This window comes from Thamnophis elegans, chromosome 9 (genome assembly GCF_009769535.1).
Source record: "Thamnophis elegans isolate rThaEle1 chromosome 9, rThaEle1.pri, whole genome shotgun sequence".
NCBI classification, from domain to species: domain Eukaryota; kingdom Metazoa; phylum Chordata; class Lepidosauria; order Squamata; family Colubridae; genus Thamnophis; species Thamnophis elegans.
Window position 1 is genome coordinate 14,419,009 of NC_045549.1, and position 25,953 is coordinate 14,444,961.

Consider the following 25,953-nt stretch of genomic DNA (forward strand, 5'->3'; position numbering starts at 1 on the left):
TTTTTGCTCGTTTTTGCCCCCAGGAGTGCTTTGCAGGCTCTCAAACTCTCTGCATGCCTCATTTTTCACCAAAAATGAGGCGTGCAGAGGGTTGGGAGGTCTGCAGAGTGCAAAAACGTTTTTTAAAATTTACCTCTTTGAAAACTTGGTGCGTCTTATACTCCAGAAAATACGGTATATGATATTAGTGCCTATGAAGCTCTTCATTTTGCATTGATTGAAAGTTTCCAAGTCAAAAAGATTGTGTCACTCCAACAGTCTTATTAACTACTATCCATGAATGTAAATTGGGTGCTATTTGTTAGTTCTGGATCCTTGGTAGAATTAGAAATAAAAAGTCATCGTCTATGTCCAAGAAATGGGTTATTTTCAAGGGCAGCAAACAGACTGTGGATAGTTTGGCGCTTATGATATTTAAGTTCAGTGCCCTTTCGCTACATTTTCAAAATTCAGGATATATCCGCTTCTAAACAGACTTGCGAGCACTATATTTGGCCAGAGAGAAGGCATTTTACATGAACCATTTTTATAACTGCTGAAATATCTGCCCTTCGGAAGTCAAAAGAATGTTTATGAACTTACAGAGCATTCCCATGGGACAGACTAGGACTGAAAGAGGGTCTGGAAGGAAATACTATTTTGGATTCTCCCACAGCATGTTCTCACCATTTTGCAATGTAGTACTGCCAAATCTACTCCTTCATCAAGCAACTTCCAGAACAGAAATCACTTCCAAAAACCCCAGGACTTGATAGTCTTAACAGCATTACGGGCCCCGGGAAAAGCAGTGTTCTGGGGCCTCTACAACAACTACTCGCAGGAATAAAAATGTAAATGGTCGATAAAATTAAACATATATTTCATGTTAGTATTAATTTAAAAAATGCAGTAAGATGTAATAAATGTGTTGCTGTATTTATGTGATATAAGGTGCATTGAAGGGTTAACATACACCGATTAATATGGGGCCCCTATGCTTGTGGGGCCCACGAGAAAGTGCCCATCAGGCGCATGCGTTAAGACAGCCCCGGGACTTGGTTCTTCTTTGCTTTAGCTTTCTTGCCCAACATTTTTTGGATTTGAGATACTAACATTGACACGCTGTGAGATTTGATAATAATCTTAGTGCAATGTTGGCTATTAAAAAAAAAACAAAATTATTCTATTTTGGGATTTTGCAGGTGCCATCCAAAGACTTGTGCATCATAGTGCCTGCAGATGTTGCAATGTGGACTCCTGGCTTTAAAGATGCTTCTCCAAAATCCTCTGTGATGATGTAAAGAGCTACATAAATGAAAGGATTGGGAACTTCTTTTTAAAAGAAAGTAAGAAACAATTACCCTATAGCTTCCGAATGGATGCAGGTGCTAAATCTGCAATTATAATTATATATAATAATTAAAAGTATAATTTGCGGCAGCAAAAGACCTCTGTAATGAATTAAGTCCTTCGTTTAGTCTGCAGAAATGCCAGATAAATACCATAGTTTAGAAAAATACATGATTTAGAAAAGGCAAACAAAGATCTGGAAAGACCAGTAGCGTGTATTTTCTCAATATGCAATATAAAGCATTTTTATATTTTTAAGGTTTAAGAATCTATAGCAGTGATGGCAAACCTTTTAGGCATAGAGTGGCCAAACCGGAAGGCGCATGCACGCGTACCAGAAACCTGACGACCAGCTAACTGGTACGCATGCGCACCTCAGAAACCCAACGGTCAACTGGCTGAGCTAGGGCAACGGTGCACATGCCCACAGAGAGGGCTCTGTGTGTCACCTCTGGCACGTGTGCCATAGATTTGCCATCATGGATCTATAGGAATACTAAAAGTCTCCTCAAATTGTTGGGACCACTGAAGTTTTGTCTTGTACCAGTCTTTCTACACCCTCAAAGATGAAGACTTCCCAGTGGACAGGTCAATCATACCTGCCACGTACGCTCAAACAGAGCGTTATTCTTCCTTTCTATTGTGACATCATCCAATTTTATTCCACAATTCTGCATCTATAACTAGGCTCTGGTTACTTTCAAATGACCAGGTAAGAGAATTTATCCAACATCAATATCCTTTCCTTTACGATTGCTCATTTGTTTTTTGTTACAAGCTGTAAACCATTCAGATTCAACTCATCCCATTTTTACTTAACCGAACTTAATTTCAAAGTACTATCAGAAAGTAATAATTATCTCAATTCCACCATTTTGCTTAATTGAACAAATTTAAAGTACAGGCTGTGGGGGAGATGAGAGAGTAGGAAAATGAGAATAGAAAGTTAGGGAGAACAGCATTTTGGAAGAAACCGAAAGAAATGTTCATGCTTTGTGATAATTCCCACAAGAAGTCTTATTTATAAGTTGATAGTTTACTAAGCTGGTTTGCATGCTCTTACTGGGCACGCTGGATTAATTGGTTTTACAATTTGTGGTTCTGTGATTCCAGATGGAGGCAACGATGAAAAAATTCCCAAGAAATAAATTAGAAGTAAATAACTGCTATAAAAGCTCTTCCTAGAGCTTTAGAAGCAGGAAAAGCATATGAAGGCGCTTAGTTCTGATCATGCATAAGCCAGCAACCAATCCTTACATTCCTAAAACTCATTCCAAAATCACTGACTGCCAACTTTCTCTTATAAGATTACTGGTGTTTTGGCCTACATATTCAGAAAAATCTAGGAGTAAGTAGAAAATTTCCAGATCCATAACAAAATTCCACGATAATATTGCCCCACGAATAAAACTTTCTGAATTAAAAAACAAAAACCAGCATGTCAAGAATCATCAGCCAGGTCTGCGTTAATTCAGGAGTTATGCTGTCAAGTGTCCAAATCTCTTACAACCTCAAGTTGCCTTGTTTTCTGACCTGCCAACCCACTGCTCAAGCAGGAGACCCTACACCATTTCAGAAAAAATATCATTATTCAGTTTTTATGGATGGGACGCGGTGGCTCAGTGGCTAAGACGCTGAGCTTGTCGATCAGAAGCTTGGCAGTTCAGTGGTTTGAATCCCTAGTGCCACGTAACATAGTGAGCTCCCGTTATACTTGTCCCAGCTTCTGCCAACTTAGCAGTTCAAAAGTATGTAAAAAATGCAAGTAGAAAAATAGGGATTGGGAAGGTAACAGCGCTCCGTGCGTCTTTGGCATTTAGTCATGCCAGCTACAGGACCACGGAGACATCTCCGAACAGTGTTGGCTCTTCAGGTTAGAAACGGACATGAGCACGGCCCCCTAGAGCCGGAAACAACTAGCACGCATGTGTGGGGAAACCTTTACCTAAGCCACCTTAAAATACTTACTGCCAATGATCTTGTGTATCATATTAATACCCCATCAGGAATAAAACTGAGTCAGATGGCTATCAAAAGTAAGTTATTAATTAAAATTTGGGAGGAGCTCAATTATTTGCCATAATAGTTATCTTCCCTCTATGCTCAACTGCAATATCTTTTTTTCCCTAGATTTTGAGTTGGCATTCCGTAAACAAAGAACCATTATGTCTCAAAGATTCCATAGGTCCAGTATTTCCTCATTTGTCTCTCTCCTACATGAAGGAGACACAAGGCTTTTGAGCAAAAGCATGAAATGGACAATATTGAGGAAGAAGGGAAGATAGTGGACATCTTCCATGAAATTGAGTCATTGCACAAGTGGGGAAGAATTTGATCTGGATGAATTTATTCTTAAAAAGTACAGAGTAGAAGATTTTGGCAATACTTTATAACTGTGAAAAAAGGATTAAAAGTTTAACAAATTACGTAAACTTCCTGTTCAAGCAACTGATCTTCAAGTACAAGATACTTTGCAGACATCATTAATGATGATTTAATTCCACAAAGCTCCGCTTCATAGTTTGTAGGATATATCAGTTGTTACATACAGATTGAATTTTTTTTAATCTGATCCAACGGGGTAATGTTGTTTAGTCTTATAAAATATGCCAATAAAAGCAAGGCAAATAAATCATTCTTATCATTTCATATACTCAAACCTGACCAGAAACTTTGTTTTACCTTATTTATATTGAGTGGTGAAGAAGCACTTTCTTTAGGGGCAAACATAGTAGGTATTTAAATTAGAACACAAGAAATGTAATTCACTAAATGTATTTAGAATGAAAACAACAATAGAAATAATTTCAATTTACAGAATAAAGATGGGGATCTATTGATTTAAAAATAAAGTAGAACAACGTGTTCTTTAAGTCCTATTTAACTTCAGTCAAGGAAAAATAAAATTTGAAGGAAGGATAGCTTGCTAGAATTGAGATATCACAGAGAAGGCCCTGTTCTTGAGATCACTAATGTAATAAATCTTTCTAGCAAGCACATTAGAAATCCACAAACATCACTACTACTTAAAAACAAAAACAACCTCCAACCCTTATAGAGTAATTCTTTTTTTCTTGTTATGTGTTATTTATAAAAACGAATGCCGTGTTTCCCTGAAAATAAGACAGGGACTTATTTTCTTTTGCCCCCCCCCCAAATATTAATTGGGCCTTATTATTGGGGGGGCTTATTTTTTGAGGAGGTTGCCGGGTGGCTGCTCTCTTGCGAGCGGGTGCCCGAAGAGCCAGGCACAGCCTCAGGGGCAAACGGCTGTGTTGGGCTGTCGCAGGAGTGCCAACACACCAGCCATGCCCGGCAATCCCCCTTTCCAGCCAGGCAGAGCGCCACTCACGACCCAGTGATATCCCAAAGGCGCTGAGCCACGTGGTGCTCTGCCCTCCCCCCAGCTCCCGCAGCTTGGTGCATTAGGGATACCCTTAGATCAGTGCATGGTGCTCTGCCTGGCTGGAAAGGGAAGTTGTGCGAGCTCCTGTTCCATCCCCAGCTCCTGTGCCTCCCAGCCTCACCATGCTCTGACCTAGCTCTCCCTGCAGGGCCAGGGCGGCCGCTCTGGGAGCACGCTCTATGGTGGTGGGCTGGCTGCTGGCAGAGCATATAACCATAGAGCGTATTCCCAGAATGGCAACTTCCGGAAGACTCAGCATCCTACCTCCATGCTTTGGAAGCCGCAGAAAAAGCCATGTGGCGGCAGCAGTGGAAGCATTGTAAGGCTGGGAGGCGCACGAGCGGGGAGCGGAAAAGCCGCTCACGCAACCTCCCTCTCCAGCCATGCAGAGCCCCATTCACTGACCTAGGGGCATTCCGAAGGCGCCAAGCTGTGGGAGCTGGAGGGCGGCGAACAGCCGCTCATGCAGCTTGGCAATACCCCTAGGTCAGTGAGTGGCGCTGGGCCTGGCCGGAAAGGGGGTTTGCCAGGTGGCTGCTTGTTTAACCCTGAGGCTGTGCCTGGCTCTTTGGGAGCCTTCTCGCAAGAGAGCAACTGCCCAGCAACCCCCCTCTCCAGCTGGACACAGCACCGTTCACTGACCTAGCGGTATCCCAAAGGCGCCAAGCAACGCATGCCTTTGCACCCCCCACCCCCTTCCTGCGGCTTGGTGCCTTCAGGATACCGCTAGGTCAGTGAGTGGCGCTCTGGCTGGCTGGAGGGGGTAGGGTTGTCCAGAGGGCTTATTTTCGGGGGAGGGCTTACATTTTTCGCACCCGAAAAATGTGGCATGACCTTATTATCAGGACATGTCGTATTTTCGGGGAAACACGGTAACTGGAGAAAAATGGAAAGGATTTTATACCTCATGACTGTAAAAACAAAACAAAACATTCTGCTGAAAAGTTAGACAGCATGTGTTCATGCCATCTGCTATTCATTCTTATATAGGGCCGTGTAGGTGGTTATTACAGTGTTAACTTTTGCAATCAAAATGTTCCAGAAAGTGTCAATATTAACAGAGTTGAAGACATTAAGATCATGTGAGGTAATACAGCACAAATTCAGAGGACCGAAAAATTTCCTGTCAACTAAGAAAACTAAACCACTGATCACAAGTCCTCCTCTTGGGTATATTTAATTTGTGAATATCTGAAATATTACACACAGAGATGACATCTGTGTCATAAAATGCCTCAAAGATATAACAAATCATACTGCCGGAATAAATTAAAACTAACAAAGCATACCTAGCATAAATTAAAACTAGCATATAAAAGAGAGAAAAATGGTAAAATAGTTTGGGGTAAGTATTGATTTTACCTTTTTCAAGAAAATTTATGTCTACTTCCAAACTTTCCTAATTTTATAATTCCTTAGAATGGAAGATATTTACTTATCTGTAGGAATATTAGAAGTGGATATTATGATATTCTTTAAGTATATGAAGAATTGTCATAAGAAAAAGGCCTTAATCTTAATCATCCCAAAATGTAGGGCACAGTATATGGCCTGAAGTTAAAGAAGTGTTTCAATGGACACAAAACAGAACAGAAAATTGTCTCTAGAGACATTCACAATCTGCGTTGTGACTTGCCAAATATTCTCATTTGCTCGTATAAGGATAGTGTTGGAATTTGATCTCCTTAACTTTCATCTAAAAAACCTAAAAAGCGCTACATAATACTATAAGGAAAGATAAAAAGTTCCCCTACACATGCGTGCTAGTCGTTTCCAGCTCTAGGGACGGTGCTCATCTTCGTTTCTAAGCCGAAGAGCCAGCGCTGTCCGAAGATGTCTTATGGGGCAGGCATGACTAAATGCCGAAGGCGCATGGAGCGCTGTTACCTTCCCACCAAAGTGGTCCCTATTTTTCTACTTGCATTTCTTAAAAGAGCTTTCGAACTGCTAGGTTGGCAGAAGCTGGGACAAGTAATGGGAGCTCACTCTGTTACGTGGCGCTAGGGATTCGAACCGCTGAAGTGCCAACCTTCTGATCGACAAGCCCAGCATCTTAGCCACTGAGCCACCACATCCCTACACAATTCTATATTCTACATTAAACAAAATTTTCAGCGAATGGATTATCAGTATCAATAATTACTTACTAATTTTCCATTTTTACTTCTTTGAATCCAGAGCGTGTTTAAGAGAAGAGTATTAATTCAGTAGAAAATGGGCACTCTTATATGTAGAATATTCACATTGTTGGCCTAAGCCAATGTATCTCAACCCCAGCAACTTTCAGATTATGGACTTCAATTCCCAGAATTTACGCGTACACATCTTAAAGATGCTGAGGTTCACCACTGGTCTAGGCAATGCTATTCCAACCCTCTGTTCAATTATCCATGATTCAGATTAGGGACAATCCAAACTACTGTTTAGATTGTGAGACAAGACAAGGAATACGTTCAGCTAAATCAAATACTTCTAAATCGCTCCACCTAACTAACAACTAAATCATGAGCATCATGATTTGTCAGTCCAAGGTTCAGGATTATAAAATAGTCAAGATGAGATTATAACACGCACCTCCAATGTTCTCTGACCTCTCTTTCCACATGATTTTGTTCTATTTTATTATTTATTTACTGATATATCATATTCAGAAGCTGAATTTTCTCCCTGAAAAAGCGACTCTAGGTAGTGTATAAATTCTAATCAATATCCGAAACAACTAGTGGTACATTTCAGAAAGAAGTTGTATTTCCTGTTCTCACTTCTAAAATGTGGAATTTGCATCAAGCAATGTAATGATTTCAAAAGATTAAGAGAAGCATTATCCATTCTGTAGCCTTTCCATATTCTTTAGAAAAAAAATGAAAAAGAAAAAAAATGTTCTCATTTCATCCCTGACTTCTAAAACCACAGGGAAGAATACAACTTTATTCAGATTACCTTTGAAAATATAACAACAAAATGATCCTTTTTGGAGCAGAGCTAACTAGAATATATAAGGAAATAAATGTGGCTGGAGGGGTTCTTTAGATCTAAGGGAAAAGCATCTAATACACTGTCAAACTGTAAAAAGAAAGTTATATCATCTGGTATATTCGACCACAAATACCCACAACAGCTGATGGGGCAAGTTTGCATATCAGCTAGTATATTTGAGCCTGCTTTAGAATTCTGAACTGATACAAAAATAGCATGTGGACACAACTTGGCATCCATTCCAAAAGGCTTTGGTCCAGATAGACAGACACTTTGAACATTTCCATAGAGTCACAGAACGTAAGAGTTGGAAGGGATCACGTACACCATCCAACTCTCTACCCTTGCTAGCTGGGGAATCCTGGGAGTTGAAGTCCATTCATCTTCAAGTTGTCAAAGTTGAGATTTCACTCTTCCTAGTGAAAGGAACTGCCATTAACGGACAAACTTTCCAGTTACACCCCCAAATACAAAAATGCAGTAATGAAATGTACCTTAAGTGCTTGGGGGGGGGGGGGGGGGGAGGAGGGACTAGGTTCTCTAAAAAACCAAAATGTGTGCTAGCAATGTTCTTCCAATGTTTCCAATCACTGTTTTTACTAGCATGACTTAAAGCACTCTTTGCCATTTAAATGAGTGGATACCAACAAAACAGTTTGCTAGGAACCCCGCCCCTAATACCATGTTCCTTTCCTTGTAAAGATAATGTAAACAAATGAAAGTAATTCTATTACCCATTAGTTGGGCATCATCACTTGAGACTTTCAAGAAGAGATTGGAGATGCTTACTTAGCATTTATTCCACTGTAGTGAATAACCTTGAAACACTAAGTCTTATGATGGTAGATGATTAGGGGACTGGAGACTAAAACCTACGATGAACGGTTGCAGGAACTGGGCATGGCTAGTCTAGTGTAGAGAAGGACCAGGGGAGTCATGATAGCAGTACTCCAATATTTGAGGGGCTGCCATAGAGAGGAAGGGGTCAAGCTATTTTCCAAGGCACCGGAAGGCCAGACAAGGAATAATGGATGGAAACTGACCAAGGAGAGATTCAACCTGGAAATAAGGAGACATTTTCTGACTGAGAACAATCAACCAATGGAACAGAAGTTGCCTTTGGAGGTTGTGGGAGCTTCATCACTGGAGGCTTTCAAGAAGAGATTGGACTGCCATTTGTCAGAAGTGGTGTAGGGTCTCCTGCTTGAGCAGGGGGTTGGACTAGATGGCCTACAAGGTCCCTTCCAACTCTGTTAATCTGTTATTTCACAGCAGGCAATAAAAGTATGTATTCATATATGCAATCAGAGTTAGAACTGCTAATGCTAAATATCTCTGCCTTGCTACAAAGAGAAAGAAATCAGAACATTGGTTACACCCATTTTACCTTGGGCGAATCAATGATTTTAAGATCCTTTAAAAAATGGTGGGGAGAATTCTCTTAACTGAACCATATTATACATGGGAATAGTTTTTTTTTTAAAAAAATTAGACAGTTAAGCATGAATACAAAAATACCAACTTAAGCCATCTTTCATTCCCTCAGACAATACATGTTTATTAATTGACCTTAGGGACAAATGTGCTCCCCATAGAAGGACTCAGGGATTTATTAAGGCATCTTTTAGCTGATTTGCCAGAAGGGAGACCTTTAAGCTGCAAAATGTTAGCAATCAACTGAACACGACAAGTAAAGAGGCAAAAAAAAAATGTTTCTTTTACTTTTTCTCTGGGTTATATTCCTGAAAAGAATGCTCAATGGCATCTTTGGCAGCAAAGGTTCAGCTCTTGTATTCAAATAGTTTATTAGATTCTACAGATTAACTTTCCCCAGATCAGTGTTCTTCAGATGAGCAACTCAACAGATTGAGAAGCTACTGTTGAAGACATCTGAACAGGCTGGGGAATACTGTCACTTATCATCCCAGAAACAAGAGAGAAAGTCAAGGCAGAAGTAAAACATGCAGTCCAGCTGAAATAAAAGCTGTCTCATTCATGCTCAACAAGCAATCCTACCTTAGGAAGAGAAGATAAGAAAGGAGAGGGAAAGAAGACATGGAAAAGGAGAGGAAGGAATGGAGGGGAAGTAAGAGTAGGAGAGAGGGTAGGAAAGGGAAGAAGAGGGGAGGAGTGAGGGAGTGGAAGGAGAAAAAGAGAAGGGAAAGGAGAGGAGGAAAGAAGAAAGTAAAGAAGAAGAGAGGGAAGGAAGGAAGAAGTAGGGTAAAATAAGATGGGTGTAGAAAAGCAATCTCAATTGTATTTTTAACTTTAGGGGGAGAAAAATTGTAAATGTTAAAAGATGACACATATTATTAATAATAGTTATGAGATTGTATATTTGTGAATGTATGCATGAGAAATAAAAATAAAACTTTTTAAAAAACCCAAGCAGTCCTACCTTCCCAGTTGTCACTGCACAAGGTTGACAGGTCCAGATGAGGGATTTCTGGTATGAAAGTGTCTTCCTGGCCATCTATTTCTTGGTTCCTCTGCAACTTGACTTCAGGAACGCCGGGATGTTCCTGGATCTTCATATTTGAGCTCTGCAACACATCCCCCCAAAGCAAAGAATAAAAACCTTTTGCAAAATTCAGTATAAAACGGGAAGTAGAGATGTAAATAATCACACACGCACAAAAACCAAAACAGCCCTTTTCCTTTCTATAGAGGCAAATTGAAAAAGGGGAGCCTTTTAGTATCCAGTCTTTTCCCCCCAATTACTCATTTCAATGCTCATGGATCACTTACACAAGTTGAAAAATAAAATAAAAAACTTTTGCTCCAAAAAAACCTTCTTGACTAAAGAAACAGAGAAGGGAGCTGAGAAGTTGCTTCCCTCCAACTGAGTAAGCGATCCGTCGAGTTTATCCGTGAACGGCTTGAAAAGGAAAAAGCAATGAGAACAAAGACTGCATTTCCCCTTAAAAGTTCTGAGTTCCCCCAAAAATGCATCACCTAAGAAGAAGCTGCGGTTGCTAAGGCTACAGTGCCACAAAAATCTCTCTTGGAAGTTGAGGACACTCCTTGTCTTCCTTCTTCCCTGGAGGAAGTGGAGTTTTCTTGCTGCAGACGGCAGCAGAGCGAAAGGCACGCAAAGGCTCTTCTCTCCAGCAAGCTGTGCTGCGGTATAGCTCTCCGAATGCCAGCGGAGTTGCGCTGGCTCTGCTTGCAAGTCCTTGGCTTCCTGTGGTTGTTTTCTAGCTGGGCGTGGGGAAAGCATGCCTATTTATGGAGGACCTCTGGGATATTACAAGCCGCTGTTGCGCAAACTGAAATCATAGCGGGCTTTGGAGTTTAATAAACTGGAAGGGGTAGGGGCCTGCAGAGTAAGCCACAGACCAGGAATGCTTCTCATTCCAACAAATCTTCATCACTCTCTCTCTCTCTCTCCCCCCCCCCCCAATCTAAAAACTGCTGAGGAGACGATCTATAATGTACGTTCGAAGAAAGAAACGAGAGCATTTTGCACCGTGCCCACTCACCAGATACCCGATATGTCCTATGTGTCTGGACAGATTAAACTCTTGCCCTCTTGTTCCTGGTTTTGTACGCTTATCCTGTCTGACTTTATGTTTTGGGCATCAGAGCACGCGGTTTTCATTTGCAAAATGTAGAGAAATTTAATGCAAAGGGACTATCAGAGGAACGTGCCTGATCTATGCAAACATATAAGGTCTTTACTTATAACTCGGGGAGAAAACAGATAGGGAAGGAAAAACGGCAAGAGAGACTTAGAGATCCCCCCCCATACGATTAGAAAGGACAGAAATACTAGGGAAAGAGTTAAAAGCAAGTTAACAGACGCTATTGTAAAAAGACGAACGGCTCACAAAAGGTGCCAGCCGACTTTTAACTGTGATTTCTTTCTTTAGAACAGTCAGTATTTATCTGTGCATCTGAAACTCTGTGTAACTCCCTGCAGTTCTCTCCCCCCTCCCCCCCCAGCATCTACAGTGGGAACTGTTAACATTAATCCGCTGTGGAATTTGCCAATATGCTGAATTAAAAGGATGGTGGGAAATAAAACTGCACTTTGCTCTGTTGATTGTAATGCAAATAATCAGCGCTGCTTTCAGATGGTTGCCTGGAAGTTCAAAAGCACATGAAAACAAAACAAATCTTGAGTCGCACAATTCTATATATATTGATTCAGCCGCTTTATGTCCCCTAGGCTATATATTTAGAAATGCAGCCTAAGTATACAATTTTGTCCAGCTATAGGGTTAGCGGTAAGGTTTTCAGGATGCTGAAATAAAATCTAGATTTCATGTTAGACCCATAAAACTACACACGTTTAAGAAGGTTGCCAGAGCAGCCCAGCGCCAGGAAAGTGACATACAATCAAACCACAGATGTTCTAGAAATCTAAGGAATAATATATTTGTGCTGTAGGCTTCATTCTGCCAAGCCAGCTCCAAGAAAAGAGATGAGAGAACAGATTCCACCCAGTATCCAAAATAGTCCCATTTTCTTTAGGGAAAATGGTCCAATCTCAAATTTCAAAGCCAACATCCTCACAAACAACATAGCATTTCTTCTGTCTACACTTGTTTTGATAGGCACACATTGCACCATTAACCATGATTTATTCAACGACCACAGTTGGCTGAATTCTTCCAATACAATAAACAAAATCTTAAGAACAAAAACTCCTGCTTGGTTAGATGAAGCCAATCACCCACCTGGTCCAATAGAAGTCCAGAAACATAAACAGGATGGCCTCTCTTTCCCTACTGCTGACTAGAAGCTTGTGTTTAAAGAATGTTGCCTATAACCTCAGATGGAGTATTCAGTTATCAATAATCAGCCCATTCAAACTGTTTGTTATCACCACCTCTGATAACATATAATTTTGAGTTTTGTAAAAGCCAAAAAAGCCACACTATCTTGTAGGATTCTCACCATAATTCAGTAAGCACCACCAAGGGGAAAGCCATCACCTCTAGAAAGAAAATAAAAGAACAGAAGAGGGAAGGCAATGTTTTTATTGTCCAAATTTCACCATTCACAGAATGTTACAGAGAAGAAGATGTTATGTAAAAAAAACAACCCTAAAAATGCAGGAGAAATCAACTTCTAGGACATTATTTGAAGGGACTAACAATCGAGTTTGCTAGAAGTAAAAGGAAGGAATATAAAATTGGTTTACTTGACCAAGATTAAAATACATATCTTAACCTTTAATGGACATTTTATGATCCAATGGTCCTTCTCATCATCTGCGTATTATCCAATTCTCATCCTCTACGTAGTGTCCCATTTCGGGCTCCTGGATTTCCCTATTTTCTTCTGCCTGCATCCAGCAAGTTTTGCTTGATGATCAGTTAACTTTGGTCCATTTTCTAACTTTATTTGATGCATTTGATGAATATATGTAGGATCCAAGGGGATTTGGCAGAGGAGATTGCACTGAAATTGGTGTCTGCTTTGATTGTTTCATGACTAAATATAGTAATAATCTCCTGACAGGTGTTTCTGATTCTTCTCTCCATCCCCTGATCTTCGTGAGGAATAGTGTTGTCTGGATTGTCCTGGACTATCCACATCATTCTCATCTTTCAATACCATGGCAATCTCTTCACTAGTTCCCTTTTGAGCCAAAAACCAATTTAAACTATTCTTGCTTGTGCTAAGTGACAAACTCCCCAGTATCTGTTTGCCCCCATTTCTACCTACATTTCTGCCAATTCTTTATGTTCCTTTCCTTAGGACATTCTTGGTTCCTTATTCAAGAGTCATTGTCTCCAAATACCTGGCCATCTCTGCGATACTATATAAAGTAGGTTTAAAGATCTTATATTTAATTTAGTGGCTAGTGTAATCAGGGTGTTCCACTCAATCTGATAGATCCAGGATAACACTTTCTCTAAATTATTATGGATGTATACCATATTTTTCGGACTATAAGATGCACTGGAGTATAAGACATACCAAAAAAATTAGTTTTTGGCCTCCACACATCTGATATTTGCTCTCTCAAGTCTCAGGAGCACTCTGCGGGCCTCCCAAGCCTTTTGTGCACCCTGTTTTTTGCAACAATGGGCCCATTTTTGGCCTCCCAACCCCCCCAGGAGTGCCATTTTTGCTCTCCCCAGCCCCCTGGAGCGCTCTGCAAGCCTTACAAACCCTCTGCGCGCCCCATTTTTGCTAAAAACAAACGCGTGAGTCGGGGTTTCAGGGGGCCAAAAATAGCCGTAATCAGTGTACAAGATGCACCAACATTTCCACCCTCTTTTAGGAGGGGGGGGATTTGTCTTCTACTCTGAGAAGTACGGCATATTGTCAGTGCTATCCCAGGATGCTATTTTAAGTGTATTGCTTTCATGCTGGACATTTTAATGTTAATTTTTCCTTTATTGGATTCTGAGTTAATTTTATTGGATTGATCTACAATTCATTATTATGCTATTGTTGGTCTACATTGTGCCTTGGCAAAGGGCCAAATAACTAAATAACTAACTAAATAACTAACTAAATAACTAACTAAATAACTAACTAACTAACTAACTAACTAACTAAATAAATAAATAAATAAATAGCAACATGACTGCTAGTTTGCTTAACAGGAGAAGGATGTTTCCTCTCAAGCTGAATCACTTGGCTTTTTAACTGTTATAAATCCATTCCATTGCACAACTTTTGATTTCCTTTTTTCTCAACTTAATAGCATTGTATGTACAGCATTTGCTGCTCTGTGAAATCAAGCATAAAAGTGATAAACATACTGCAACTTTAAAAAAAAAACATATATCAGTCATTCTTCTTGACTATCATACCTTTATCCAAATCATGTAAAGCTAAGCAGACACAGCAATTGAAAACAAAATTTCAGAGTCCACTACAACATGTCCTGTACCCTTCTAGCCCTACTCAGCTGTGAAGGAAGAACATGACAGCTAAAGGAACATTTGAAGAACAGGTTTTGTCATAGGGTATAAATGAACTTCCCTATCCTTTTCTCCTCAAGACACACTGTACCAGGCCATTAATCTCCACTATGCTGTCACGGCTGTAATTTAAAACTACCAAGGATCTTTCAAAGCCAGGCAATAAAATCAGATCAAGAGTGGTCTAGCTAACTCCTCCCAGACCTAGACGTTAGGATCTGCCATTAATAAAAACTTGGGAAGGATCAATTGAGAAGGTACATTCAAAACATTTTCTTCAATAAAAAGAATCAATTATTTCTAAGGCAACATCCAAAAGCTATAATGCCCACTCATCAACCTTATGAACATTGATAAATATTAAACCCAACTGGGATCTATCTCAGATTTATATAAAAAACCAGATTATTCCCTAGTAAACTTTGGTGCATTTTTGCCTCAGATGTCATTCAGCAAGGATTTTTGTTGTTGTTTAATAAAGGGTGATCCCTGTTGTTGTTTTTTAATCCTACAGGGTTGGTTACGGGGGATTATTTTTCATTCCTGCATCTTGCAATGCGATGAATAATCCATAAAGACTTTCTGAAGAGTCAAGATTTCTGCTTAGATTCAAGGAAGCTGCATTCCAAATATATACGGATGGTCCTCTGAACAAATGTATTTTTATTTTTTGCTTCTGATGCTGCTATTCAAGCATGCGGCATGCCTATCTGTGGTATCACCCTTCTCTATGCTTGTAAGAACAGAGAACAGAGAACAGAGTGGGAAGCTTATAGGAAGAATCCTATTATAGCCAAGAATCTCCAGTGCGGAGAAATGATCTGGTGCTGCCAACAAATAAGAGACCCTTATCTGATTTTATATACAGGGGTTGTGACTTTAAATATATATATATATATATATATATATATGTGTGTGTGTGTGTGTGTGTGTGTGTGTGTGTGTGTGTGTGTGTGTGTGTGTGTGTGCGCGCGCGCGCATGTATGTGTGTATGTGTGTGTGTATGTATGTATGTATGTATGTGTGTATGTATGTATGTGTGTGTGTGTGTATATATATATATTCACACTAAACAGCATCTTCAGGCTATCTATGGAGATTCTCAATCATCCAAGTCATGGTTGTCCCAAAGACAGAGGTGGTATTCAGCAGTTTCTGACTGGTTCTGGAGAACCGGCAGCGGAAATTTTCAGTAGTTCGGAGAACCGGCAAATACCACCTCTGGCTGGCCGCGCCCTCATTTATTCTCTGCCTCCTGAGTCCCAGCTGATCGGCTGGGTCTTCTTCTGTTGCCCTGCACAGGAGAATGGAGCTGGAAAGCAGGTTAGTGGGGTGGGGAGGGAATGGGGATTTTACAGTATCCTTGCCCTGGAGTGGAAAGGAAATAGGGGTTTTGCAGTATCCTTCCCCTGCCACACCACACCACGCCCACCAAACCAGTAGTAAAAATGTCTGAATCCCACCACTGCCCAAAGATGCTTTTTTTTTCTCCCAAAAGGCAACTGGACTTTTTTGCTTTTCCACTGAAAACGTCCCAAAGGTGCTCTTTCAGGAGGCAACTGGGCTTCTTGTTTTTCTTTTGAAGACATTTTGCTTCTCGTCCAAGAAGCTTCTTCAGTTCTGACAGGATAGTGGGGAAGGGAAGGATATCCCCACTATCCTGATGGGGCTGAAAAAGCATCTTGGATGAGAAGCGAAACGTTTTCAAAGAAAAAACCAGAAAGTCCAGTTGCCTCCTGAAAAAGCACCTTTGGGACAACCATGACCTGGATGACTGAGAATCTCTACAGACTTCCATTGAAAACATTTCACTTCTAATCCAAGATTAAGTGAGGAAGCTTCTTGGATTAGAAGTGAAATCTGAAAGTGTGCCAGTGTGTTCACAGAAAAAAAGTGACAATAAAGCTTACCTTAGTGTTAATTCTCGCCAGGTACACCTATAACTAGACAGTCCCTATCCTTTCCATTAACTTGTTGAAAAAGCAATATTTACAACTGCTTGTAACTATCTATATCTTTAAGGATGTATGTTTTCTAAGACAGTGTTTTTCAACCACTGTGCCGCGGCACACTAGTGTGCCGTGACATAGTGTAAGGTGTGCCGTGGGAAAAACACCCGCCTATATTGAATATAGGCACAGAGTTAATTTTTTTTAACATTTTCTAATGGTGGTGTGCCTTGTGATTTTTTTCATGAAAAAAGTGTGCCTTTGCACAAAAAAGGTTGAAAAACACTGTTCTAAGACATCATCTCACTGCCTCTTTCAAGCCGTAATTCCTTTTAGAAGAAGTCATCAAGGACTCCCCAAACCAGTCATTGTTTTCCTACTATCTCTTAGTCATACTTACACCGCAATTCCCTATTCACTGGCATCCATCTTTCCACCATACTATTCTTTTAAAAGAATAGTATACTATTCTGTTAAAAGTTAAAGGAAGGAGTATAAAGTAGCTTATTGGTCAATATTAAAACTAGCCGTTTATCTGCAATATTCTGAAAATTCTTTATAGACGTTTTGCTGACGCCAAGGTTGAAAAGTTTACGTTTTATGGATTTGCTTATAACTAAGGGAAGAGATACGGAATGAAATCTGTTTGTAACCCTATGGGATGAAGAGTTATTAAATCTGTCCATATTTGTGACGACAGTTAGAATTGATTTCTTTATTTCTTTTCTTTTTCTTTAACATAATTCTTTCTTTTCTTTTTTTCTTGCACTTTCCATTATTTATTATTATTCTTTTTGCTTTAAGTTTCATTTGCATTAGTTGTTACTCTGAAATAAAAACCCTTAACCAAATAAGTAAAATTATCTGGATAGAATCTTAACATTTCTTGATTATGCACAAGAAATCACACAATTTTAGGGTAAATGTTATTGGGCAAAGCAACCAAAAGAGGTGCTTTAAAACATGTGGGGAGACAAATAAAACATTTCTCTTTGAATCATTAAAGCACCCCTGTCTTTTGCCAAGCACAAGAGCCTCTGCATCTTTTTCTAATGCTTTGGACATTCCAGTGTTTATCTTTCCTGGCAATGAAAACGTGGGAGAAAATACTAAGATTAGACATAGCAATCAATGATCCAAGAAACCTTTCCAGTAAAAGCATTTATTGAATGTCTCTAGCATTCTGCAATCATGAAAGACAAGAGAATCCCTGGAAACCATATTTATTTATGCCTATGTAAACACTTGGTCAACCTTGGCTGATTTCAAAAAGCAAGGCTGTGCTGCTTATAGTACTTCAGTGAGAAATTGCCAAGAAACCCAAGGACTGCAGGCTAGACTGGGAAGTCAGAAAAGCATTCCAGAAGAAACAATTTACTGTTGCCTAGAAATCTACATGGGGTGTTCCTGAATTTATCACAGATAAACTCAACTCAAAGGGGACAAGACTATATTTAACAATGGATTTGGCGATGGGATTAAAAACATTAGGTAGAGCTGTATTCTTGCTAAATATACAGTATCTTGACATAACCCTCCAATTGTCGCTATTCAATAGGCCATTGACATGGCTGCCCTGTGGAGAGGACATTTTTGGAAGGGGAAGAATACAAACTGTCAGATCACAAATGTCTTTCTCCTATTATAAAGGTAAAGGTTCCCCTCACACACATGTGCTAGTCGTTCCTGACTTTAGGGAGCAGTGCTCATCTCTGTTTCAAAGCCGAAGAGCCAGCGCTGCCCGAAGACATTTCCGTGGTCATGTGGCCGGCATGACTAAACGGCGAAGGCACACGGAACGCTGTTACTTTTCCAACAAAGGTGGTTCCTATTTTTCTACTTGCATTTTTACATGCTTTCGAATTGCTAGGTTGGCAGAAGCTGGGACAAGTAACGGGAGCTCACTCTTGTTATATGGCGCTAGGGGTTCGAACTGCTAACCTTTCTGATTGACAAGCTCAGCGTCTTAGCCACTGCGTCTTCTATTGTACAACCTGTGATAGAGACCCTCCCTGGAATACTGCAATCTCATTGGATCAAAACATTGGTTACAATTTAACACTGTCTAGTTATGCAGGCTATTACAAGCATGCCATAATTCCATATAACCAACACCAACAGAATGTGAATTCAGCCACAGACTTCAGCTTTCCAAGATTTTTTTTTTAAAAAAAACTTTGCTAAAATATATATTTTCATGATATGCTTTAAGACAGGGAGGTTCCCAAGCCCCGGTCTGTGGGTTGGCATGGGTCCACGGCATGCCAGCAACCGGACCATGCAAGCAAGCGAAGCCCCATCCGCGGGATGCAGGCAGTTACGAAACCACGTCCACTCCAGTCCGTGGAAAAACCTTTCTCCATGGAATAGGTCCCCGATGCCCCAAAGGTTGGGGGCGCTGCTTTAAGAGGCAAAGATAAAATCTCTTAAGTTTAGAGAAGATGTTTCAGAAGATTTTCAACAGCCATAAGGCAAAATAACCAGCAAGATTCCTGTCCCTCTCTCATGGTTTGTGGCTGTAAAAATGAATTATGCAAAATAAAATCATCCATGCAATTTGGCAAGATAAATACAGAGACTTTGTGCGGCCAGCTGATTTGTTATTTCCAATTTGCTGTCTCATCTGTCTTAGACCAGCTTCTTTGAAAAAAGATATAACTTCCTGAAGCATCTCTATCTCGAGTTATCCAAGTTCTCTGCTTCTGAGAAACCAATAAACCAATACACTAAAGATTATTTCTATAAAGGAAGGAATGATCATAATAGAAAAGAAAAACAGAATTGATGGGGAACTGTCACTATACATATGGGTCTGCTTTCCCTTAACCTCTCATTCCCAAAGGGAAGGAATAAGTTTCAGTTCACAAGCTAAATTATTGAGGGAAGAGAAAAATATCCATCAAGATGAGAGAAAAATGTATTGAAAAGATCAAAAATTAGTGAACAGTACTAATAGTAATATTTCTGTGCTTCCGACACAGAAGCATTACTATTACTACTGTTCACTAATTTGCCGGTGACATCACCATTGCCCAGGTAGGGGCTCTTTCCACACTCCTGTGAAGTTGCCCATTGAAGTAGTACCCACTAATCCAGCGGTCCCCAACCTTTCAGGCTTGGCGGCCGAATGGGGGGAAGAGAGGCAGATGTGGTATTCAGCTGGTTCAGATCGGTTCACCCAAACCGGTAGCGGAAATCGCAGGTGGGCCTATCCACCCACCCCAGGTCTATGCTGTCCTATTTAGGCATGTTTTTGAGGCCGGGCGCATGCGTGGAAGGGGCGCATATGAGTAAAGTGCATGCGCAGAAGGCTGGGCGCATGAGTGGAAGAGGCACATGCACCTACAAAGCAAGTGGGAACACCCATGGCGAACCAGTGGTAACAAATGTGAAATCCACTGCTGGAGAGAGAGGATGGTTCTGTGTGACTGGTAGGCACGCATGTGTGATTGTGCTCAAATGGAGCTTTGTGCATGAGCGCGAGTGTCTGCTGCTTGTACAAGTGGAGCTGTGCTCGCTTGTCCATTGCTCGCGTGGCCCAGTTCCAAATGGTCTGTAGCCCACTTGTGGGCTATGGACTGGGGGTTGGGGACCCTTGCATTAATCTACTTGCGATCACCTGCTTTCAAACTGTTGGATCGTTGGAAGCTGGAGCGTGGAATGGGAACTCACTCCTCTCTGTAGCAGTAATGAGTTCTGAACACAAGACTACCAATCATCAGCTCAGCAGTCTAACCTAGTGAGCCACCAGGCTTGTTAGGGAACTGTTATTTCAACAGATCAAAGCAATAAACAGGCTATTTTCATGATTCTGGGAGCAAACATGACCTTTCTGGGTAGGTATAAAACTTACTAATAAACAGGTGCTAGTTTCCTAGCATAACAGTTGCAGATCAATTTAATCTCTTTATGAATCATGAAGTTCTCTGATTTAAATCTCTCTCTGCCACGAACCAATTAAGGGACTCAGAGCAATCTTTTCTTAAATTTTAGCCTCCCATTTCCAGCAGGATTTTAACTGTATAGTTTTACTTCTGCAGTTTGGTAGAAATATGAATAGAAGTTCAGAGGATTCAAGATTTGGCCAAGGTCTTAGATTCCCTTCAAATATCTGTTCTCTGATTTCCACGTTTGACCAGGTAAACTGGTTCAGTTGCACTGGTTCATGACCAAGTCTAGATCAATGATCTTCTTAAATGCTACTTAGAATAGTTTCCAAGGAAGCGTCTTATAAATACTGTACTAAAATAAATTCATTTTTTTAAAAAACATCAAGAATATTCAAATATTTGAATATTTAAAATGCATTTAAAATCATATATTAAAGATGCCCACATATAAATTAAATGATTTTAATTAGTAACAAAACTAAAGCTCAGAATCATCTGTGCTTGGAAATGTATAAATTCAATAAATAAGCACGTTAATAAACAAAGGTACTTTAATCTGGCATCTAAAAACCAAAGCCTACGATATCCAAATGTTTCTAACAAACATAGCTCGAATTAGATTCCACATTCTAATTACATTTTATCATTAATGTTGTAAAGTAAATAACAAAACCAAAGTAACAACATTAATAATGAAGTAAAAGCAATATGCTATTATTTTGCAAATGGTACAAATGGACACAAACCTGATTGTGCATTAACAAATCATCCTCATTTCTGCCGTCTTTGCTACAAAAAAAGAAGAAGAAAGAAGTATTAAGGAACATGCTATAAAGAAGCAACAAACTATTTTTAATAATCATAAAACCACATTTTTTAAAAAAGTGGATGAAAATAAAAGTTAAAATTTCAAATTGTGCTTTATAACTCCTTCTTTGAGATTTGCATAAAAAAGCCATGAGATCAGTTTAATATTAACAGACGTGAAATACAATATGAATACATAAAATAAGGCATGCATTATAACGTTAAAACACCGTTTTCTAGAAAATAGTATTTTCAAAGAAGGGGCTATACAGGCATATAAAATCTAAAGTTAGCTTTTTTTCTTTCTATGTAATGAAACTGTTTTCAAAGTTTAATTGGATTCTCTAGTACAGACCTTAACTGACATTTAAAAATCTTTAATTTTATTGTGTTTGTTTTTCTCTCTCTTTTTTATTACTAACAAACATGTAAAATACATACACACACAAAACTTAGACGTACACCACATTTACACAATACAATACGAACAGAAGCTTCCTGTTCTTTCTAATAGCAATTATCAATCGATACCGCTCACCTTACATTATTTCCCCTTCTATTGTTAAAAATCTTTAATTTTAAAACAGAGTAAATTATAAGCAACTTACCTTTCTTCAGAAAACACCTCCATTTCATCTGGTCCTCTTCCATCCACATGTTTCAAGGAACCAAAAGTTTCCATCGCCTGTCAAACGTTAAGACAATTGCTAAGAACGAGTCATTTTAAACACCAACTCTCAAAACCTCCAAAAGTAATTGGGATTTCAACTGTCAGTGCACCTATTCAACGGAAGGACACAGTTGTGTTCCAACAATACTAAGAAATGCTATTTATGATATAGGCAGTGAAATAGAAAGGGAGTACAAAGGACACAGTAGCAAGAGGTCTATTGATCTACAGTGATGTTGGACTGTTACACTACTGTGCAATGGGCAATCGTGAGTTTACTACTCCCACAGAAGGGAATTCTGGGGAATTAGAATTAGTGGGAATCCATAGAAAGGTTGAATACGAAATGTACATTATAAACCTCCTCTGAAATACCTCTGTTATTTTGAGTGTTTCTGTTCCAAGGGCCCACCCCAATACAGTGTAATCCATTCCAGGACTTCGGTCGGCACCCGATTTGGTTGTGACCATCATGCGCGCGCGCGCACACACACACACACACACACACACAAATGGTGTGAAAGGGGAAATAGCCATGGCAGGGAAAATAGCCGCGGCTGTGTTTATTCAACATCAGAGGATGTGTGCGGGACTTGAAAACATTTAGCGGATTTTTTTTTCTGAGCCATTTGGGACCCGAGGTTCCACTGTACATGTGTCCTTGACTTATGATCGCAGTTGAGCCCAACATTTCTGCTGCTTCGGTTGCTAAATAAACTGTTGTAAGTTGGGGACTACCTGTATACATTGGCAGCTTTGGTTTCCTATGAAAATGGTTGGTTTCTTACTTGATCAAGCAGCAAAGCCACAAGTCTCGTTCATGTACAGTGCAGAGCCATAATCTGTACTTTGGAACATTCTTCCTTCTGGGAGAAGAAAGTCTTCTAGCCTTCAAAACTATTGGTTCCAAAGGGCATTTGAGTGCTTTGACACAAGAATTTCGTTGGAATAGGTTCACTTAATTGGATTATTACTTTATTGCCTTTAAAGATTGGAAACAACCTTTGTGGGAAAATGGATAGCCTATATATAATTGTATGCATACATGCATGCACGCACGTATCTGTAAATAAACAAAACTATGACATAAAACCAAAACAGCTGGTTTCACACAGTGTTAAGCTGAAAGCCAACAATGGCATGCGTACAGGTAGTCCACAACTTACAACCACAATTGAGCCCAACATTCCTGTTGTTAAGCAAGACATTTGTTAAGTGAATTTTGCCCCATTTTACAATCTGGGTCCTCATTTTACACACCTCGGAAGGATGGAAGGCAGAGTCAACCCTGAGCCTGGTGAGATTCAATCTGCCAAATTGCAGGCAGCTAGTGATCAGCAGAGGTATTGCACTCTAGCCACAGCGCCACTGCGGATCATACTAAGTCACCCATAATCTTCACAAGTTTGCTTACCAAAGAACTCTCTTGGCTGTCGTTAAACTCAGATAGTTTGGTGCTGGATTTCTGACGTTTTGGTTTACTTCTTTCGCCTATGTAACCAGAACTGTTCTCGTGGCATTTTTCCACTTCCTGAGCATTTAACATACACTCTTCAATGCTACTGAAGCCAGAAGGGATATTCTCTTTATTGATGACCTCCCTAAGAAGAGGGGGGGGGGGGAATGGGGTGAGAAAGATAGAAGAGTTCCAGATCATTTCCAATTACTCATAAAGGCAACCTGAGCAATTATTTTAACTTTGCAAGTTCTAGAAAGATATTTACACCCTACACTTCCTCAGTCATCTCAATCTAGCCTTACATCTGGCATTTCCCTCAAAGAATCTGCAGTCTATCTCTAGTGCATGGGTGTCAAACTCACGGTGACACAATGCTGTCATGTGACATATTGTGATGTTTCCCCCTATGCGGAAATGGGGTGGGCGTGGCCTGCATGTGACGCATCCGGGCCACCAGTTCGACACCCCTGCTCTAATAAGGGGTCCAATGGACAGATCTGGAATTTTGAAAATCTACTATAAACCTTCACAAAATCCCTATCATGGCTGAAACGTGCTTGTTCATAAATACCAAGCTATCGAGGCAATTGTCTGCCAGGTCTTCTAGTCACCTAACAATGTGCATATGGCAATGTTTTTCAACTTGGCAGCTTTAACATTAGGCCTTGGTGGCTAGGGAATTCTGGGAGTTGAAGTCCACCCATCTTAAAACTGCCAAGGCTGAGAAATACTGGCATATACCTAAAGTTATATGAGTTTAGAACCTGGCACTTTATTGTATGATGTGTAAGCTTTTTATTTATTGGTTAAAAAATGTTTAAACATTAAAGTTCACTCAGGGTGGTACAAAGAGGAGTATCATAGAAGGTTAATTACCTATCCCATATCTAGCCTAGCATAAAGCCAAATGCTGCAGCAATGTAATTGAAGTGAAGCAGACTGAACAATGCTGGATGGGACACTACCTGGAATTCCATAGGAAAAGGTTGCCATATAAATGAGAGTGAAGAATATGACTTCCAAGAGGAAATGCCATGGCAGGAGGCAGGATTTCCCATACCTACTGTCAAGTACTTAACAGAAAATGAGTCCAGTCTAATGAAAGGCATTCTAAGCAACATTCATTTCTGATTATGTAGGTCTAAATCAGGAGTGTCAAACTCAAGGCCTGCAAGCTGGATCTAGCCCGCGGGGCTGCCTTGGGAACAGCAAAGGACACGCTCACGGTGCCTCTGCCAGTGAAAACGTGCGGCCTTAACGAGCTCCGTTTTTGGCTGCGACGGCCTCCTGCAACCTTCTGCCAGCGAAAACGGAGCTCGGGAGGTCCCGAGCTCCATTTTCGCTGGCAGAGTGCTTGGGCCACTGCAGGTGCCCCCAACACGAGTGACACTGTGGCCCTGCCCACGCCCATCCCAGCCCCTTGAGATCAAACATAATCCTAATGCGGCTCCCAATGAAATCGAGTTTGATACCCCCCGTCTAGACAAACCTGACAGGGAAGTCAGAATATTCGGAAAAAAATTCCATCAAACAGATATATACAACCTCTAAGATTTATACTTCTCCTTTGCTGTCAATGATGCAGCAGAAATAGAGGAACAGCTTCACAGGAAATTCTCTCACAAGCTTTTCTAATTTGTACGGATTATCATTCAAACACTTTGTTTATGGAATCAGACATCATGTATGCCTGGATCTAATTCAGCTGCAGTATTCATTAAAAACTTAGCCGCCACCCCCTCCCCGTTGTAAACTTGTAATTGTTTATTTAAAAAAATATGCACCCAATTATAAGTTATTTCACAAGATAAAAAGTTCCATGTGTAAACAGAAGTTTATTCATTTAGACTGAAAAACTGACATAAAATAGTCTGCAAAATGTTCACTTTCTGCCAAATCTTTTCAATAAAAATTTAAAAAGTGAGGAGAATGATGATTCCAACCTCTTTCCATAATTATCTAGGAATAGGAAGGCATCGGAGATATTAATTTGAATATGTAGAATATTAGCTCTGGAATGCAACAGGCTTCCTGTTAACCTGAGAGGGGGAACCAGTTTTTTTGCAAGTATCTGACAACTCCTATCAGAGAGCTCTAAAACTCTCATAGGAGAAGAAGAAGAAAAGAGAAGAAAAAAGCATACCTATCTCTGGCCTTTCGGCCTTCATCTTGTTCTTTATGATGTCTCCTGCGCTGCCCAGTAGATACACCAGAAGATGTTAATGATGTTCCAGATTCAGATTCTTCAGAACTTTGACCACTAGAGCCATGAACATCAAACAGATGTTGTTCGACAGCTGTCCGGATTGTCTTTTCTAAGAATCTGTCAAAGCAAAATAAGGCCTTTATAGGTAAAGGTTCCATTGCACATGCAAACTAGTCATTTCCGGCATAAAGGACTGTGTTCATCTCCGTTTCTAAGCCAAAGAGCCAGCACTGTCTAAAGATGTCTCCATGGTCATGTGGTCGGCATGGCTAAACGCCGAAGGAGCACGGAACACTGTTATCTTCCCACCAAAGTGGTCCCTTATTTTTCCCACTTGCATTTTTTACATGCTTTCAAACTGCAAGGTTAGCAGA

General features: G+C 40.2%; 1 protein-coding gene across 4 annotated transcripts in view; it reads right to left on the reverse strand.

Moving 5' to 3' along the window:
* Positions 1 to 25,953, reverse strand: part of FAM13A (family with sequence similarity 13 member A) — a 171,234-nt gene that overhangs the window by 20,225 nt on the left and 125,056 nt on the right. For all 4 annotated transcript variants that reach the window (XM_032223956.1, XM_032223959.1, XM_032223957.1 and 1 more), the window contains 5 exons: positions 25,517 to 25,696; positions 23,329 to 23,515; positions 21,853 to 21,929; positions 21,184 to 21,226; positions 10,110 to 10,254 (listed from right to left, as the gene is read on the reverse strand). In XM_032223956.1, coding sequence (XP_032079847.1) covers positions 10,110 to 10,254; positions 21,184 to 21,226; positions 21,853 to 21,929; positions 23,329 to 23,515; positions 25,517 to 25,696 — 632 coding nt within the window. The remainder of the gene's footprint in view (positions 1 to 10,109; positions 10,255 to 21,183; positions 21,227 to 21,852; positions 21,930 to 23,328; positions 23,516 to 25,516; positions 25,697 to 25,953) is intronic.